Source organism: Ranitomeya variabilis, chromosome 2 (genome assembly GCF_051348905.1).
Source record: "Ranitomeya variabilis isolate aRanVar5 chromosome 2, aRanVar5.hap1, whole genome shotgun sequence".
NCBI classification, from domain to species: domain Eukaryota; kingdom Metazoa; phylum Chordata; class Amphibia; order Anura; family Dendrobatidae; genus Ranitomeya; species Ranitomeya variabilis.
In genome coordinates, this window is record NC_135233.1 from 42,012,673 (window position 1) to 42,033,073 (window position 20,401).

The 20,401-nt window shown below is 43.7% G+C and overlaps 1 protein-coding gene across 2 annotated transcripts in view; it reads right to left on the reverse strand.

Moving 5' to 3' along the window:
• The window catches only part of HHAT (hedgehog acyltransferase), a 375,411-nt gene that overhangs the window by 292,204 nt on the left and 62,806 nt on the right, over nucleotides 1-20,401 (reverse strand). For both annotated transcript variants that reach the window (XM_077282350.1, XM_077282351.1), the window contains exons 3-4: nucleotides 20,243-20,310; nucleotides 16,083-16,196 (exon numbers count right to left, since the gene is read on the reverse strand). In XM_077282350.1, the coding sequence (XP_077138465.1) occupies nucleotides 16,083-16,196; nucleotides 20,243-20,310 (182 nt within the window). The remainder of the gene's footprint in view (nucleotides 1-16,082; nucleotides 16,197-20,242; nucleotides 20,311-20,401) is intronic.

Genomic DNA, 20,401 nt, shown 5'->3' on the forward strand with positions numbered 1-20,401 from the left:
GATAGGTTGCAATCCACATCACAAACACTGGGTGACCATAGGTAAGCACGCAGAGCATAAACATCTCTCCACAGAGTATCCAGATAATTACCGTATTTTTCGGACCATAAGACGCACTTTTTTCCCCAAAATTTGGGAGGAAAGTGTGGGTGCGTCTTATGGTACGGATGTAGCATGTGGGGAGGGGGGCAGCAGTGAGTGGGATCGCACTGTTATCCCACTTCAGGATGTCTCCCCTGCCCAGAAACAGCGCTGGGAAAACCATGTGGTCCCGATGATTAAGTGCAGTGAATATTCATTAGCGGCTCCCCGCCCACCGATCAGCTGAGCGGTGAGCCGGGAGCAGCAAATGAATACTGCACTTAAGCAGGGACACGCATGGCTCCCTCAGCGCTGATTGCTGCAGCAGCTAGGGAGATTTGTGTGTCCTGGGGAGGAGGCAGCAGCAGCAGGGGCCAGAGCGGAGAGGAGATTGCTGTATACCTGCCTGCCATGCCTGGATGCCGAGTGCTGTGCACAAACAGGACCTGTGCGATGTCAGGATTGGGCGGGCTGGAGCATCACATGGCAGCTCAGAGCCCTCCCTCTTCTTGACATCATCACAGGTCCTTCAGGCTCTCCACTAGAATCTGCAGGCTTCCTCAAAACCTGTGCTGTGGAGAGGCAACAAGAGGGAGGGCTCTGTGTGTGCAGTCATGGGATGCTTTTACCTCACCACAGGCTGGCAGGCTGCCACAATTAAGAGGTTAGTCTTTACAATACACAATAAAGCACTCTGCCACTCCTGTGGTGAACTATAACTCCCAGCATGTCATAGGATCTGCAGGACATGCTGGGAGTTATAGTTCTCCCATGGGATTTTAAAGCAGCACTCCAGTGCTATTTTGCAGTGCTGGAGTGGTGCTTTCAATATCAGCCCTGTGCCCCCATTCTTATACTCACCCTCCAGCATCTTCATATAGTACTTCACAGACACCACACTGGTCCCGCAGCTTCCAACATAATAACATACTATTATATGTAATAACACCACATATAATAGTATGTTATTTATGTTATTAAATATTTTACCACATTTTTTTGCTTCAAATATTTTTTTTCCCTATTTTCCACCTCTAAAACCTGGGTGCGCCTTATAGTCCGGTGCGTCTTATAGTCCGAAAAATACGGTAATGCCAAGGCAATATAAGACTACAGTCTACTCTGTGCTCAAGAAAGGAACTGAAGGGAAAAAAGTAAAAAAAAACATTGGAATGAAATACGAGTTTGTGAGTTCACCGTCAAGGGTCATCTCACCAAAACTTACTGGCAATCTAAGTCTTCAATGAGGTGGCCACACTTGGGAGAGTAAAGTATGCTAGACAGTGTGCCCTTTCGGGAAATCGGTCAAGATACGTCATGTGAATGGCTTCATGACCCTTGTACAATATGGCTTGTTTTACAAAGGGCAAAGCAGACCATAAAAAAAGTTATGTCAGCACTATAGTGGGATATGTCCTGATCATTTCTGGCGTCCTTAGAGTAGAACAGCGTGGTTTACAATGTCCTGTGATTATGAATCCAAAAATTGATGAGTACGAGAAATGCCACAATGACAATGATGACTGACGTTGTGGGAGTAAGCACATGATGCAAACGGGGCAACATCCGATTTAGACGTGTAAAGGGGGTTAACTCATCGTCTTTCTTCAGGATTGCATTGCTCCTCTGCCTCCCGGGTTTCTGCTTGCATTGGGGATCAGGTGCCCTCCTGAAGATTTGCAGGTGAGGCCAGTAGCATGGTCAGCATGACTAGTCTGATAATGCTAGCCAAAGTCTGCAGTAATGGAGGAGCACAGGGAAACTGAAGCTGGATGGACACCGTGACCTAGCCAGCTCTAGCAAATAGTTTACAAATATGACCTCCTTCTCTAGGAGAACGACCACCATTGATAGACTGTAGAGGTGGCCGGTGGTGACTTAGACAATGAGCAGTAAACTACAAAATGAAAAGTCCGTCCATTCTTAAAAATCAAGAGTATTTTTTAATAAAAAAGGTAAAATTTTGTAAAGTTGTTTATTTTTACAAGCACATTTTTTTAACTCAAATGTTTTTATTAAATATAAGAGTACAATAGAACATTTCACATTAAGGTATACATTTCCACTTTCCCCACTCTTAACCCTCCCTTACCCATCCCGCCTCCCTCCTTTCCCTTTTAGACAGCTCATGCCTTCCTCTTAACATATCCTGTAGTATTATATACGTTATCCATATACAATAGCTTTTATTTGTACCGTAAATATATAGGCGAACCCTCCTCAGGCCTACCTTCTCTTAGCCTCCCCTAGCCTAGTTCCAACCAAGGCGTCCACAATTTATCGAACAGACCCATCTTCCCTCTTTTCTGATATACACCCTTTTCCAGGGTAATGACCTGCTTCACATATTTAAGATATTCTCCCCTCGAGGGAGGTTCCTCTTTGATCCAATTTCTGGCTATGACGTTCCGAGCCATGTATAGTAGTCTGTCGATTGCTATTTTCCGCTTGTTATCCACAGCTATCTCTTCCACGTACCCCAGCACGCACACCAAAGGTTCTCTTGGAATTACACATCTGTATGCCCCTTCTATCCAGCTTACAACCACCAATAGTGTTGAGCGATACCGTCCGATACTTGAAAGTATCGGTATCGGATAGTATCGGCTGATACCCGAAAAGTATCGGATATCGCCGATACCCGATACCAATACAAGTCAATGGGACACCAATTATAGGAAGGTATCCTGATGGTTCCCAGGGTCTGAAGGAGAGGAAACTCTCCTTCAGGCCCTGGGATCCATATTAATGTGTAAAATAAAGAATAAAAATAAAAAATATTGATATACTCACCTCTCCGACGGAGCCTGGACATTACCGATGTAACCGGCAGCCTCCGTTCCTAAGAATGAGCGCTTGAAAGACCTTAGATGACGTCGCGGCTTGTGATTGGCAACGGAGGCTGCCGGATACATTGGTAAGGTCCAGGCTCCGTCGGAGAGGTGAGTATATCAATATTTTTTATTTTTATTCTTTATTTTACACATTAATATCGATCCCGATACCGATTCCCGATATCACAAAAGTATCGGAACTCGGTATCGGAATTCCGATACCGCAAATATCCGCCGATACCCGATACTTGCGGTATCGGAATGCTCAACACTAACCACCAACCAAAAAGCAGTCAATCTCGGACACGACCATAACATATGAAACATTCCAGCACTATCACTCCTACATCTAGGACATTCCGAGTCAGATCTCAGCCCAGCTCTACACAGGACATCCGGGGATCTATATCCTCTGTGTACAATATAAAGCTGGGAAAGCCTATACGGCTCATTCAGTGATAGTTTCGGTATCCATTCTAATACAGATTCGCACGTTTCATCCTCTAAATGACCCAGCTCTCTTTCCCACTTAACCCTCGCGCCAATCAGATATCCCAATAGGTGAGTCTGAAGTAGATCCTTTAATAAAGATGAAATAGCTCCCCTCGTTCTCCCCACTCCACAGATGTAGTCTAATACTAAGTCGTTTTGAATTTGGAAGCAATCCCCCTCATTCTGGGTCACAAACGCATGCCGTACTTGTGCATATTGGAACCCCCCAGATGTCCTAAGACCATATTCCGACTGTAGCTGGGAAAAGGATTTCAACTCCCGTCGCTCTAAAATCTGACAGGCATACCGGATCCCCCTAGCTTGCCATTCTGGTATTTGTCCCATCGCCAAAAACTCTGGTAGATTATTATTAAACCACAGCGGAGAAAACCTGGTCAGACAAGTAACCCCGCGAATTTGTTTAACTCTCCCCCAAACTTTATATATCAGAAATAATGTTGGTTATTTCTTCCCCAGTATCCCTAGGGATCCATCTTCCAGACACTGTACCGCCGGACTTCTCTTCACCACCCTTTCTATCAGAAGTTGTGCTACATTTTTGGTGAAGTTCCTGTCTGGTACTGAACATACTGCAACACTGGAGGAGGGAATGACCTTTCTGAAGCGACACGGTCTGAATCTTCCTAGAGCCTCCACAAGTCCTATCTGACTTGTAGTCCTATCCCATATTTAAAATCATTTTTTATTACTGTGCTTATTATTCACATTTATTTTTCTTCCTATCATTTAGCCTTGATACCGAGCCAGACTTTTTGCCCACACTGTTACGGGATCATCAGGAGGTGATCCTACATACCATAAGCTACAATTTTTCGCATATTAAACTTTGAGTTCATGACGGGCGTTCATATTCTCATCCTACCACTTAACGGTTCCTAACGGTTAATTTATTGACCCTATGCGTTGCAATATACATATGTGTTATTTTGTTGTATGATAATACTAGCTGCTTTCCTAGCGACTCTTCATGGAACATTAGGTTCTATGCTCTATTCATAGCACTATAAAGTCTTAACTGTTTATTTAGTGACCCTATACGTAGTATTATATATATGCATTATTTTGTTGCATGACAATACCAGCTGCTTACCTAGCGACTCTCTATAGAACATTATGTTCTATGTTCTATTCGTAGCATTATATATATAGGTTATTTTGTTATATGACAGTACTAGCTGATTACTTAGCGACTCCTCATATAGCATCATTTAGGGCATTTTCAAATTAATATGTTACTTCAGTTTAAGCTATTTTGTTATACTTAGCGACTATTCGACTGTTTGCCTGTCCCCCTATTGCTATAGGGGTTTATTTTTCCCTTTTTCCATATCCCACCCTCCCTTCCCATCCTTTCCTAATTTATCCTTCCCTAAAAAGTTAAAAATCCACAATAAAATTATTGGAAAAAGAAGTTGTGCTACATTGGTAGACGACTCATGTTCCCAGCCCTTTAAATGCTGACATTGAGCCGCCAAGAAATATATTTCAGGGTTAGGTAAAGCCAAGCCTCCCACGTCCTTAGGGCGTTGAAGCGTCTCCAGTCAAATTTGCGGGTGTTGCCTCCCCCACACCAGGCCTCTAAATAAAGAGTTAATCAATTTGAATTTTACACGTGGTATCCAGATAGGTGAGTTATGGAGAACATACAGTATCTTAAGGTAACTTCACACTGAACAACTTAACAACGATATCGCTAGCGATCCGTGACGTTGCAGCGTTTTCGATATCGTTGTGTTTGACAGGCAGCAGCGATCAGGATCCTGCTGTGATATCGCTGGTTGGAGCTATAAGTCCAGAACTTTATTTGGTCGTCAGATCGGCGTGTATCGTTGTGTTTGACAGCAAAAGCAACGATGCCAGCAATGTTTTACAATGGTAACCAGGGTAAATATTGGGTTACTAAGCGCGGGGCCGCGCTTAGTAACCCGATATTTACCCTGGTTACCATTGTAAAAGTAAAAAAAAAAACAGTACATACTCACCTTCTGATGTCTGTCACGTCCCCCGACGTCCGCGCTGCTGCTCAGAGCTTCCTGCACTGAATGTGTCAGTGCCGGCCGTAAAGCAGAGCACAGCGGTGACATCACCGCTCTGCTTTAGGGCCGGCGCTTACACAGTGCAGGGAAGCAGACGCCGTGGGACGCGACAAACACCGGAATGTAAGTATGTAGTGTTTGTTTTTTTTTACATTTACACTGGTAACCAGGGTAAACAGCGGGGTACTAAGCGCGGCCATGCGCTTAGTAACCCGATGTTTACCCTGGTTACCCGGGGACTTCGGCATCGTTGGTCGCTGGAGAGCTGTCTGTGTGACAGCTCTCCAGCGACCACACAACAACGAAACAGCGACGCTGCAGAGATCGGCATCGTTGTCTATATTGTTGCAGCGTCGCTTAATGTGACGGTACCTTTAGGCATCAGAATCATCTTAATGAGATTAATTCGGCCTACAACAGATAAATGCAACTTAGACCAAGCTCCTACCTTTGCCTTAAGGTACCGTCACACTAAACGATATCGCTAGCGATCCGTGACGTTGCAGCGTCCTGGCTAGCGATATCGTTTAGTTTGACACGCAGCAGCGATCAGGATCCTGCTGTGATATCGCTGGTCGTTGAAGAAAGTTCAGAACTTTATTTGGTCGTCAGACCGGCGTTTATCGTCATGTTTGACACCAAAAGCAACGATACCAGCGATGTTTTACACTGGTAACCAGGGTAAATATCGGGTTACTAAGCGCAGGGCCGTGCTTAGTAACCCGATGTTTACCCTGGTTACCAGTGTAAAATGTAAAAAAAACAAACAGTACATACTCACCTTCGCGTCCCCCGGCGTCCGCTTCCCGCACTGACTGAGCGCCGGCCGTAAAGTGAAAGCACAGCACAGCGGTGACGTCACCGCTCTGCTGTTAGGGCCGGCACTCAGTCAGTGCAGGAAGCGGACGCCGGGGGACGCGAAGGTGAGTATGTACTGTTTGTTTTTTTTACATTTTACGCTGGTAACCAGGGTAAACATCGGGTTACTAAGCACGGCCCTGCGCTTAGCAACCCGATGTTTACCCTGGTTACCCGGGGACCTCGGCATCGTTGGTCGCTGGAGAGCGGTCTGTGTGACAGCTCTCCAGCGACCAAACAGCGACGCTGCAGTGATCAGCATCGTTGTCGCTATCGCTGCAGCGTCGCTTAATGTGAAGGTACCTTTAAGAGTTCCAGGCACCGGTGTAAGATTCATATGTAAGTAATTCGTGATCGATAAAGAGATTAGTATCCCCAAATATTTGAATTGATCTGCTACTTTAAGTCTACCCCCTCCATAGAATCTCCCAACTCACCCTCTGCATCATCCACCATAAACAGAGTTGACTTATTCCAATTTATTTTAAGCCCCGACAAAGCACCAAATCCCTCGATGAGCCGAATTGCATTACTCAATGAATCATGTGGATCACTTAAGAACAGCAGTATATCATCCATGTAAAGCGCAATCTTTTCCTCTATCAATCCATATTTAAACCCAGAGACCTCAGCGGACTGTCGGATCCTGGTGGCCAGCGGCTCCACGGCTAAAGCAAACAAAAGAGGGGAGAGCGGGCACCGCTGTCTCGTCGCTCTATGTAGCCTTATCGTGTGAGAAAGCTCCCCATTCACTCTCACCCTAGCTGATGGTTGCGCGTACAATAGCTGAACCCAGGACACAAATTGTGGGCCGAAGCCAAAGCATTGCAATACCTGCCACAAGTATCCCTATTCCACACTGTCAAATGCCTTATGGGCATCTAAAGAAGCAATAACTCTATGCCCACCATTATCAGCCCCCATTTGTAAATTCAAAAAAAGCCTTCTAAGATAGACTGCTGTGGACCTGCCTGGCATAAAGCCAGATTGATCTGGATGAATCAACCCAGAAATAACACCTGATAATCGGGCCGCCAACACCCCAGCCAGAGGTTTAACATCCGTTGTGAGCAAAGAAATCAGGCAATATGATTCAGGTAGTTGTAAATCTTTATCTTCCATCGGGATTACAACTATTATGGCCTCCCTCATAGAGGCTGGAAGAATCCCCCATACCTAGCCTCCTCCAAAACTACTCGTAATCTGGGTAGCAACACCTCCTCCATTTCCTTATAAATTTCAGCTGGCAATCCATCTCCTCCTGGGGCCTTACCTCTTGCCATGGCTCTTAAAGCTCGACTTAGTTCTTCGTCCGTGATAGGTCCCTCCAAACTTTCGCTATCCTCCTCACTCAGTCTAGGTAGGACAATACCTTCTAGAAATGCCACGTTGTCAGTCCCCGATGGGTCCACACCAGAGGAGTAGAGATCCGCGCAGAAGTTCGTAAAGACCCTTAAGATCTCAGAGGTCTCCGACACTTTTATACCGTTAACAGGCTCTAGTGAATGTACGAAAGGTGTACCCCTCTGGGCCGACGCCACCAGCGAGAGCATATGTCCCACTACCTCCCCCTCCTGGTAAAAGGCTAGTCGTTGGAACTCTCTCTTCCTCCCTGCCCTCTCCAGAAGAAGTTTATCCATATTATTCTGGGCTTCTCTTAACCGTTTCCCAGCCTCAGGGGTACCCAGTGTGGCCATCTCATCTTCAGCAATTCTCAGCCTTTCCCTTGCGGCATTCTCCGCCTGTTTTGATTGCCGCTTACATCTACTGATGTCCCTGAACAGCAAACCTCTAAAATATGCCTTCATCGTCTCCCATATAGTGAGTATGTCCGAGCTGCCCTCGTTAATCTCAAAAAGCTCCTCCATCTCCCGCTGTATGCCCTCCAGACCCACACTATTCAGCCAGTTAGGGTGAAATTTCCACTCTCCCCTATGCCGTGCTTGTGTCCCCATTGGCCATAACTCCACCTCTATCGGATTATGATCAGAGATCGCCCGTGGCAAGTATCTCACTTCTCCCACCATAGAATCAAACATATTGTTTCCGAGCGCCATATCTATTCTGGATAAAGTATCATGAGCCGGTGAATAGAAAGAGTATCCCCTCTTCCCCCCGTGCCACACTCACCACAAATCAGTCATACCGATTTCTCGAATATATGTTCCGAACGGCGTAATATGGCTTTCCGACCTGTTTTGAGTATTTTTGTTTTTATCCCAGAAATCATCACATATATTGTTGAGGTCTCCAATAATTAAAAGCGGCATTACAAGCACATTTTAAATAGTTACAATTAAGGATCTCTCACTTGCTCAATAAACAGAATTAAATACCCTGCAAAAATCCCTGAGCTCCCCTGATACTGTTGCTCTTCTCCGTTTTGCACTGCGTCACTCCATTGTAGAGATATTCACATTTGTTTCTTCTGGAATACAATATGCGAAATTTCTGTTTTTCAGTCCATCTAGGTGCTTCTTCTCCCTTACAGGCGCTGTCAATCACAGCTCAGCAGCTGATGTAGACGTCTGTCTTAGACGCCGCCAAGCTGTGATGGAAGGGAGGGGTGAAAGCGCATGCCATCACAGAAAAAAACACCTCATTAGTCTGCAAGCAGAAATTTCACATACTGCACTTCAGAAGAAACAACCCTGAATATCTCTGAATATCTCTGTAATGGTGCGATGCAGCACAAAACAGAAAAAAGTGGCTTCAACAGGAGAGCACAGGGATTTTTACAAGGTACTTAACTTCATTTTTTGAGCAAGTGGGAGCAATTGGGACAACCCCTTTAATTTCCTTTATCATGCAACCTGCATGATTATACACACAGGTTATTTTTCACCTGCCCTACCTGTCACTTTATACATATACTAGCTGAAGAGCCCGGCATTGCCTAGGCATACTAAATATCTGTGGTTAGTTATAGCACCTCACTTCTCTTATTTTCCCATCAGGCCTCTCATTTAGCACCTCACTTCTCTCATTTTCCCATCACGCCTCTCATTTTCCCCCTCACATCTTTCATTTTCCCCCTCACATCTCTCATTTTCCCCCTCACTCCATTTATTTTCCCCCTCACTCCTTTTATTCCCATTCACTCCTCTCATTCCCCCCTCACTCCTCATTCCCCCCTAACACTTGTCATTTCGACCTCACATCTGTCATTTTCCCTCACTCCTCTCATTTTGCACTCACACCTTTTTATTTTCACCTCACACCTCTCTTTTTCTCCTCAGTATATACATGTTTGTCATCTCCCTTATATATAGTATTCACCTGTATGTCATCTCCTGTATATAGTATATACCTGTATGTCATCTCCCCTGTATATAGTATATACCTGAATGTCATCCCACTGTAAATAGTATATACCTGCTGTGTCATCTCCTCCTGTATATTGTATATACCTGTATGTCATCTCTTCTGTATATAGTATATACCTGTATGTCATCTCCTCCTGTATATTGTATATACCTATGTGTCATCTCCTCCTGTACATAGTATATACCTGTGTGTCATCTCCTCCTATATATAGTATATACCTGTATGTCATCTCCTCCTGTATATACCTGTATGTCATCTCCTCCTGTATATAGTATATACCTGTATGTCATCTCCTTCTGTGTCTAGTATATACCTGCACATCATCTCCTCCTGTATATTGTATATACCTATGTGTCATCTCCTCCTGTATATAGTATATACCTGTATGTAATCTCCTCCTATATATAGTATATGCCTGTATGTCATCTCCCCTGTATATAGTATATACCTGCTGTGTGTCATCTCCTCCTGTATATACTTATGTGTCATCTCCTCTTTTATATAGTATATACCTGTATGTCATCGCCCCTGTATAAAATATATACGTGTGTCATCTCCTCCTATATATAGTATATACCTGTATGTCATCTCCTCCTGTATGTAGTATATACCTGTATGTTATCTTCTCCTGTACATAGTATATGCCTGTAAGTCATCTCCTCCTATATATAGTATATACCTGTGTGTCATCTGCTCCTGTATATAGTATATACCTGTGTGTCATCTCCCCTGTATATATCGGTAGTATGTACCTGTATGTCATCTCCTCCTGTGTATAGTATATATGTGCGTGTCATCTCCTCCTATATATAGTATATACCTGTATGTCATCTCCTCCTGTATATAGTATAGACCTGTAAGTCATCTCCTCCTCTATATACCTATGTGTCATCTCCTGTATATAGTATATACCTGTGTGTCATCTCCTCCTGTATATAGTATATACCTGTATGTCATCTCCTCCTGTATATAGTATATACCTGTGTGTCATCTCTTCCTATATATAGTATATACCTGTGTGTCATCTCCTTCTATATATAGTATGTACCTGTATGTCATCTCCTCCTGTATATAGTATATACCTGTGTGTCATCTCCTACTGCATATAGTATATATCTGTGTGTCATCTGCTCCTGTATATAGTATATACCTGTGTGTCATCTCCCCTGTACATAGTATGTACCTGTATGTCATCTCCTCCTGTATATAGTATATATCTGTGTCATCTCCTCCTGTATATAGTATATACCTTGTGTGTCATCTCCCCTGTATATAGTATGTACCTGTATGTCATCTCCTCCTGTATATAGTATATATCTGTGTCATCTGCTCCTGTATATAGTATATACCTGTGTGTCATCTTCCCTGTATATAGTATGTACCTGTATGTCATCTGCTCCTGTATACAGTATGTACCTGTATGTCATCTCCTCCTGTATATAGTTTATACCTGTGTGTCATCTCCTCCTGTATATAGTATATACCTGTGTGTCATCTCCTACTGCATATAGTATATATCTGTGTGTCATCTGCTCCTGTATATAGTATATACCTGTGTGTCATCTCCCCTGTACATAGTATGTACCTGTATGTCATCTCCTCCTGTATATAGTATATATCTGTGTCATCTCCTCCTGTATATAGTATATACCTTGTGTGTCATCTCCCCTGTATATAGTATGTACCTGTATGTCATCTCCTCCTGTATATAGTATATATCTGTGTCATCTGCTCCTGTATATAGTATATACCTGTGTGTCATCTTCCCTGTATATAGTATGTACCTGTATGTCATCTGCTCCTGTATACAGTATGTACCTGTATGTCATCTCCTCCTGTATATAGTTTATACCTGTGTGTCATCTCCTCCTGTATATAGTATATACCTGTGTGTCATCTGCTCCTGTATATGTACCTGTATGTCATCTCCTCCTGTATATAGTTTATACCTGTGTGTCATCTCCTCCTGTATATAGTATATACCTGTGTGTCATCTGCTCCTGTATATGTACCTGTATGTCATCTCCTCCTGTATATAGTATATATGTGTGTGTCATCTCCTCCTATATATAGTATATACCTGTATGTCATCTCCTCCTGTATATAGTATAGACCAGTAAGTCAACTCCTCCTCTATATACATGTGTCATCTCCTGTATATAGTATATACCTGTGTGTCATCTGCTCCTGTATATAGTATATACCTGTGTGTCATCTCCTCCTGTATATAGTATATACCTGTGTGTCATCTCCTCCTGTATATAGTATATACCTGTGTGTCATCTCATCCTGTATATAGTATATATCTGTGTGTCATCTCTCCTGTATATAGTATATACCTGTGTGTCATCTCCTCCTGTATATAGTATATATATGTATGTCATCTCCCCTGTATATAGTATATATCTGTGTGTCATCTCCCCTGTATATAGTATATACCTGTGTGTCATCTCCCCTGTATATAGTATGTACCTGTATGTCATCTCCTCCTGTATTAGACCTCGTTCACACGTTATTTGGTCAGTATTTTTACCTCAGTATTTGTAAGCTAAATTGCCTGATAAATCACCAGCCAACAGGAAGCCCTCTCCCCGGCAGTATATAGTAGCTCACACATACACATAATAGACAGGTCATTTGTGGTACGTTTTGAGTATGTGCAAGTTTTGTGTGAGGCAACTTTTGCATGTGTTGCAACTTTTGTGCATGTGGCAACTTTTCCGCGTGTGCAAGTTTTGCGTGTGGCGAGTTTTCCATGAGGTGAGTTTTGCACGTGTGGTGAGTTTTGAGCGGCGACTTTTGTGTTTCGACTTTTATGTGGCGAGGTTGGTGTATGTGTGGTGAAATGTGCGCTGAGGGTGGTATATGTGTTCAAGCACGTGGTAGTGTGTGGCGCATTTTGTGTGTGTGTTCATATCCCCGTGGTGGTGTGGTGAGTATCCCATGTCGGGGCCCCACCTTAGCAACTGTACAGTATATACTCTTTGGCGCCATCGCTCTCATTCTTTAAGTCCCCCTTGTTCACATCTGGCAGCTGTCAATTTGCCTCCAACACTTTTCCTTTCACTTTTTCCCCATTATGTAGATAGGGGCAAAATTGTTTGGTGAATTGGAATGCGCGGGGTTAAAATTTCGCCTCACAACATAGCCTATGACGCTCTCTGGGTCCAGACGTGTGACTGTGCAAAATTTTGTGGCTGTAGCTGCGACGGTGCAGATGCCAATCCCGGACATACACACATACACATACTGTACGTACGTACATACATACACACATACATACATACAGCTTTATATATTAGATATGGTACGTGATGTAGGGTATAAGTTTTCATCAAGCGACGACTGCGATTTACAGATCAGTGTCTTATCCACTTCCAAGAAAGTCACTGACAATCGTATTACCAGCCAGGGCGACGAGTAAAAGGCGAGAAAGTGGGAATTGTATAAGTGCTCTTCTAAAGTAAAACGCTACAGGCTGTAAAAATGCTTTTACCGTGCAGTGTTTTATTGATGAACCTCCATTTATACACTTATCCTTAATCTGGTTAATCCACTATTGGGAAATGCTTAGAGTAGAAGAGTTGACGACCCTGCGATGTTAGTAGCTATGAAGTGCAGAATATTCCCTAATAGCAGTATTATGTACAGTGGCGATAATAAGTATTTGATACGCTGACGATTTTGCAAGTTTTCCCACCTACAAAGAATGGAGAGGTCTGTAATTTTTATCGTAGGTACACTTCACCTGTGAGACAGAATATTTAAAAACAAATCCAGAAAATCACAATGTTTGATTTTTACATAATGAAGTTTCATTTTATCGCATGAAATAAGTATTTGATCACCGACCAACCAGCAAGAATTCTGTCTCTCACAGACCTGATGTTTTTCTTTAAGAAGCCTCCTACTCTGCACTCATTACTTGTATTAATTGCACCTGTTTGATCTCATTATCTGTATAAAAGACACCTGTCCACACACTCACTCAATCACACTCCAACCTCTCCAACATGGCCAAGACCAAAGATCTGTCTAAGGACACCAGAGACAAAATTCTAGACCTGCACAAGGCTGGGATGGGATAAAGGACAATAAGCAATCTGTCACGGGAGTACTGGGTAGACTAAGGCTGGTTACCCGGGTCCCTGCGATATCCCTCAGGCTAGGGAAACCCTGTCTGTCCCTCTCCCAGAAGTTACACTAAAGGTGTGCATGTCTGGGCCGCCAGGCCTGACCCTGACTCCTGTTTCAGCCCTAAGCTGAAACCTCCACCCGCCACCCAGTGAAGAGACCACACACCAATCCCACAGAAAGCACAGACAGGGAAAACTAAAAACGCACCACGCCGCAGACACACAGGAATACACTATAATGTGCACAGGGCAAAACAAATACAAATATAGGAAGGAGAAATATGACAAAGGATAATACACCACCAGATACGATATTCCTACAACAAGACCACCACTCCAGACCGAGATCACCAGGCACGAGACACAAGTTATAATCGGCGACGCCCCAAAGGCCAGCACAACTATTTAAAGGCCGTGGGCGTGACCCAGCCTCCAACCAAATTACCAGCTAGATTAACCCCAAGCAAGCTGGATAAAGTCTAGCCGGCGCCACTGAGCGTGTAGTGGACGTAAGTGGAATTACCGCTGTCTGTCAGACGCCCTAGTGTGAACAGCGTCCGACATGACACAATCTTGGTGAGAAGGCAACAACTGTTCGGACAATTATTAGAAAATGGAAGAAACACAAGATCTATATGCAGTAGATAACACAGGATCCACCATTCACAATAGGTGATGTCACAGCTCACCTCCTCCTCCTGTACAATGACTGATAACACCTCTATATACAGTAGATAACACAGGATCCACCATTCACAATAGGTGATGTCACAGCTCACCTCCTCCTCCTGTACAGTGACTGATAACACCTCTATATACAGTAGATAACACAGGATCCACCATTCACAATAGGTGATGTCACAGCTCACCTCCTCCTCCTGTACAATGACTGATAACACCTCTATATACAGTAGATAACACAGGATCCACCATTCACAATAGGTGATGTCACAGCTCACCTCCTCCTCCTGTACAGTGACTGATAACACCTCTATATACAGTAGATAACACAGGATCCACCATTCACAATAGGTGATGTCACAGCTCACCTCCTCCTCCTGTACAATGACTGATAACACCTCTATATACAGTAGATAACACAGGATCCACCATTCATAATAGGTGATGTCACAGCTCACCTCCTCCTCCTGTACAGTGACTGATAACACCTCTATATACAGTAGATAACACAGGATCCACCATTCACAATAGGTGATGTCACAGCTCACCTCCTCCTCCTGTATAATGACTGATAGCACCTCTATATACAGTAGATAACACAGAATCCACCATTCACAATAGGTGATGTCACAGATCACCTCCTCCTCCTGTACAATGACTGATAACACCTCTATATACAGTAGATAAGAGGATCCAGCATTCACAATAGGTGATATCACAGCTCACCTCCTCCTGAACAATGACTGATAACACCTCTATATACAGTAGATAACAGGATCCAGCATTCACAATAGGTGATGTCACAGCTCACCTCCTCCTCCTGTACAATGACTGATAACACCTCTATATACAGTAGATAACACAGGATCCACCATTCACAATAGGTGATGTCACAGCTCACCTCCTCCTCCTGTACAATGACTGATAACACCTCTATATACAGTAGATAACACAGAATCCACCATTCACAATAGGTGATGTTACAGCTCACCTCCTCCTCCTGTACAATGACTGATAACACCTCTATATACAGTAGATAAGAGGATCCAGCATTCACAATAGGTGATATCACAGCTCACCTCCTCCTCCTGTACAATGACTGATAACACCTCTATATACAGTAGATAACAGGATCCTGCATTCACAATAGGTGATATCACAGCTCACCTCCTCCTCCTGTACAATGACAGATAACACCTCTATATACAGTAGCTCACCATATGTATTAATATCTGATTTAATCAATAGGACATTTCCTGATGACACATTTCCTTTTAGTTCATCGATTTGTCTGTTTGATTAGATATCACTTATTTAAATATTGCGGTCAAACTTTGATCCCAGCTATTGTAAAGGGTGAATTCATCGCAATGTATTGTAGAGGGTGGAATAATAATGAAGGTTTATTTTACATTGGCCATTTCTGGCACATGGACGTGATTTGTCCGGCCGACCATCCATATGCAGGTCTGTGGATCCGGCTAATCCCAACGTACGATGTTCTGTTGTTTATCAAAATGTACTGGAGCTTCCGTCTGTGAGAACAGGGGCTTGTAGATACCCCGACTAACATACATATGTGGCCCCTATATAAATGGTTACGCTAAATTACCTACCTTCCTGAAGAAAATTCTGCCAAATTGTGACAGCAGCGCATGTCCCAGCATAAGCCAAAAAAGTTGTGATCGAGCCCATTCCATCCAGAAGTTCCACTCAAAGTCGGTGACGTCCTGTACAGAGAAGCAGAGGTGGCAATTATTAAAATGAATGGTAGTGCATTATATAATCAGCGTACAGAACTTCGTAGGAATGCTTGCTCCCATCTAAGCAAACATACTGACAGCCATCTGATGAACACTCATGTGGGCAAAAACATAAAAAAAATAATTCTCGGCAGCACATCACCCGGCTATGTACCGTTGATAACTTGACATTGTATGTGTTGTAGTAAAGTCAGGTCGGAATGGGTTAAGTCCTAGCGCTGCAGGTCTAAATTAGGTACAACTGGCTAGCTTTGATGGAAAACCAAGATTGATGGAAAACCAGGAAATAGGTTCATCCTATGTCAGTCTGCTGGATGTTGAGCAGATTGTAGTGTGCTGAAGCTGGTGAGTCACCAGCCAAAATGCGAGCTGTAGCTACAAGTCAAAGTCTTTCGCTGAATGGAGACTGCTCGGGTCAGCTAGGAAAGCAGAGCAGTCTGTGTGTTGGAGCTGCAGAGTAACAGGTGGAAGCTGCAGCCTGTTCAGTGTGAACTGTGCATGGAGTTGAACACTTCAGTTTGGTGTTGGCAGCTGCTGAAGGTGATAACAAGACTGGTGGGATCGTGCCACTTCTGTGTATAAAATTTGCTCTGGGATAAAGGACAGTAATCTGTTTGGGTGAGCCCACACCGACAAATATGCACCTGCTGAATGAACTGTTTATTTGCTGTGATACCTTTGTGCCCAGAAGAGGCTGTTTTGGCTTTGAATCCTTTGGAGTTTTATGAAAGCAATAAACCTGCACATGTTTGGACCAAACCACATTCCCTGTGTGAACGCTTCCTAATGCCTACCTGAGAGTGAATCCCTACAGGGGACAGGGCAATGATATCAGCGACTGTTCTATGTCCATCACTGTCCACCTGATTCTGCTAACAGTGTAGTTAACGAGAGCAGAAGGACTTGTTATTTAGTCGATCGCCACTCGTTGGTGCATTGCCGGGCTGAAAATGAGAGTTTGTTACAGATTTTCCCTAACAACAGAAAAAAAAACTGGTAACAGGTGAATACTTGCATCATTCGGTGTACTATTACCATATTTTTTGGACTATAAGACGCACTGTTTTCCTCCAAAATTTTGGAAAGTGGGGGGAGCGTCTTATAGTCCGGATGTACTAATGTACTTATAGTCAAGCTGTGGCTGGGTGGGGGGAAGCAGCAGCGGCAGAGGAGGTCACCGGAAGAAGTAGCTGGTGGCTGCGGCAAACGTGTGCCCGCTGTTAAAAGAAAATGAATATTCACTGCTCCCCACGCCCATAGTCCCTCCCATCGCTATGCACTGAAATCTGCGCCCAGAGGTGAGAGGGACTATGGGCATGGAGAGCAGAAAATATTCCTTCTTTTTAATAGTGGATACACATGATCGCCTGGCAGTTGCAGGAAGCCGGCGGATACGGCTAATAGTGTGTCCACTATTAAAGAACATGAATATTCACTGCTCCGCACTCCCATAGTCCCGGGTGTGGAGAGCAGTGAATATTCTGGCAGCTGATCTCGGCGTGTGGGCACGCATGACAGTGATATCAGGCGCTGTTAGACTCTGAAATCAGCAGCTGGCATCCAAACAGTACTCAATGCTGTGAGGGACCCTCAGGTGAGTAGAATTGTTTATTTTTTATGTGTGCAGCGTGATGGGGACCATATATACCATGATGGCGGGTCATGTATACCAGAATGAGGGGCTATGTATACCAGGATTGGGACGATGTATACCGGGATGGGGCGCCATGTATACCAGGAAGGGGGGCCATGTATACTAGGATGGGGGGTCATGTATACCAGGATGGGTATGGGGGGCCATGTGTACCTGGATGGGGGGCTATGTGTACCTGGATGTGGGGCCCATGTAGACTTGGATGGGGTTCCATGTATACCAGGAAGGGGGGCCATGTATACCTGGATGGGGGGGCCATATACACTTGGATGGGAACCTATATACCAGGATGGGGATCATATATATACCAGGATATTAGTACAGTATTGGGGGACATTACCCCTATAACAATGTCAGTAGCAGATTCCCCTCCCCCCATAACAGTGCATCATGACCACATTTTTTGCTTCATTTTTTTTCTATTTTCCTCTACAAACTAGGTGCATCTTATGGTCTGAAAAATTTGGTAAGTTGCATTCACTGACAACTTTGAAAAGAGCAGAACTTTGAGAAGAGCAGAACTTTGAGAAGAGCAGAACGTTGAGAAGAGCAGAACTTTGAGAAGAGCAGAACAATGAGAAGAGCAGAACTTTGAGAAGAGCAGAACTTTGAGAAGAGAAGAACTATGAGAAGAGCAGAACTATGAGAAGAGCAGAACTATGAGAAGAGCAGAACTATGAGAAGAGCAGAACTATGAGAAGAGCAGAACTATGAGAAGAGCAGAACTTTGAGAAGAGCAGAACTTTGAGAAGGGCAGAACTATGAGAAGAGCAGAACTATGAGAAGAGCAGAACTATGAGAAGAGCAGAACTATGAGAAGAGCAGAACTATGAGAAGAGCAGAACTATGAGAAGAGCAGAACTTTGAGAAGAGAATAACTTTGAGAAGAGCAGAACTTTAAGAAGAGCAGAACTTCGAGTAGAGCAGAACTTTGACAAGAGCAGAACTTTGACAAGAGCAGAACTTTGACAAGAGCAGAACTTTGACAAGAGCAGAACTTTGACAAGAGCAGAACTTTGACAAGAGCAGAACTTTGACAAGAGCAGAACTTTAGCTTTTCTTTGCTTTGATTTCCAGCCTCCTATGAATGGATCTGATTCCCCCGTTTTCAGCCAGAAAGCTTATTACTTAGCACGGCAAACCTTTATTTAACCTTTGTAACGAGCTTCCCCAGACAGTTCTGACACTTTAATTAAATTAGCTGAACCAATGAAACTTCGTACCCTGCCACCTTGGGGGGGAAATGACAGGCCGTGCATGACATCCAGTCATATGCGGAGTGCAGCACGAGAGGGTTAAGCGCTAATTCTGCACTAATTCACTTACATCTGATACATCTGGAGCGATTACCAAAGCTGTCAGTACCAAGTAAACAGCGGCGAGGACAATGCAATGAAAAAAGTGAGCTGAGCTCGGAGAGCGCCGGCTTCTCAGCTGCTTTATTCTGAGCCCGTCTTCTGCTGTACTTACAGAGATAACACGGCTGAAGAAAGGGATCGGACAGTACAAATTCATAAACCCCTGATCCTTTCTGTTTCACCATGGCGTCAACAGGTGTTCAACCATCAACCTACTTCTATCTGATGTATGTTATGCTCTCAACAGTGATAATATGATTTTGCTTAACTGGAAAATACGTATTTGCTGTTTGAGATGTTTCATGTATCTGATGAAGACCCTAATGAACGGCCGCAACGTGTTGCACAGTTTACAATGCTGATCGGCTTTTATATTCTTCCTTCTTTTTGGATCTGCGAACCTTAAAGTTGTTTTTTTCAGGTGATTTATTGATTTCTGGGACGCAACATAGAAGCCTCTTGTAGGGTTACAAAGAGGAAACATGGTTTGTGACCAACCCATTCAGTTGTCCGGCCGTTTGAGCCATGGGATTTGAAAATCAGATCGAACAATGGACATGTCTCCTTTTTTATTTTTGGCTGACAATCAGTCTTCCAAAAAAAACATGTGAAGAGTTCATATCGGCAGAGTTGAGCAAACGCGGCTCGAGGGCCACATCCGGCTGTTCCACTCCGGCCTGGACTGAGACAGCTGAAGGACTGAGAAAAGTGGCCTACGGGCTGCACCATGACCTCGCCTGTCAACCATCTGCTGTTCCCGCTATTCTCATTATCAGAATGATGGACGTTATGGCCTACACAACCATTTTAAGTGAGTGTACGCCTTTTTCTCATAGTGTGGTGTCTAGAAAGTGTTCCTCTCTTTTTACCCCTTTTGTTTTGTCCTTCTTTCTGGTTTTGGTGTTTAGCAAATATCTACAAGTGAGACATCTGAAGAACAAAAAAAAAATACATAGATGTTGCCATCATAACCCTAAATGGACTAAGACAAGAATAAGTACCTTTTTTAAACCCCAAAAATAAATATCTCTTTCTAGTCCGACTTCTTCCTCGATGATGTGTTCATGATCTGCAGAAGAGACAAACTGCGGTAAATATCGGCAAACACGAAAAATGAAAGCGCACAGAGTAGAATTCATTCATTATACACTTATATTCTA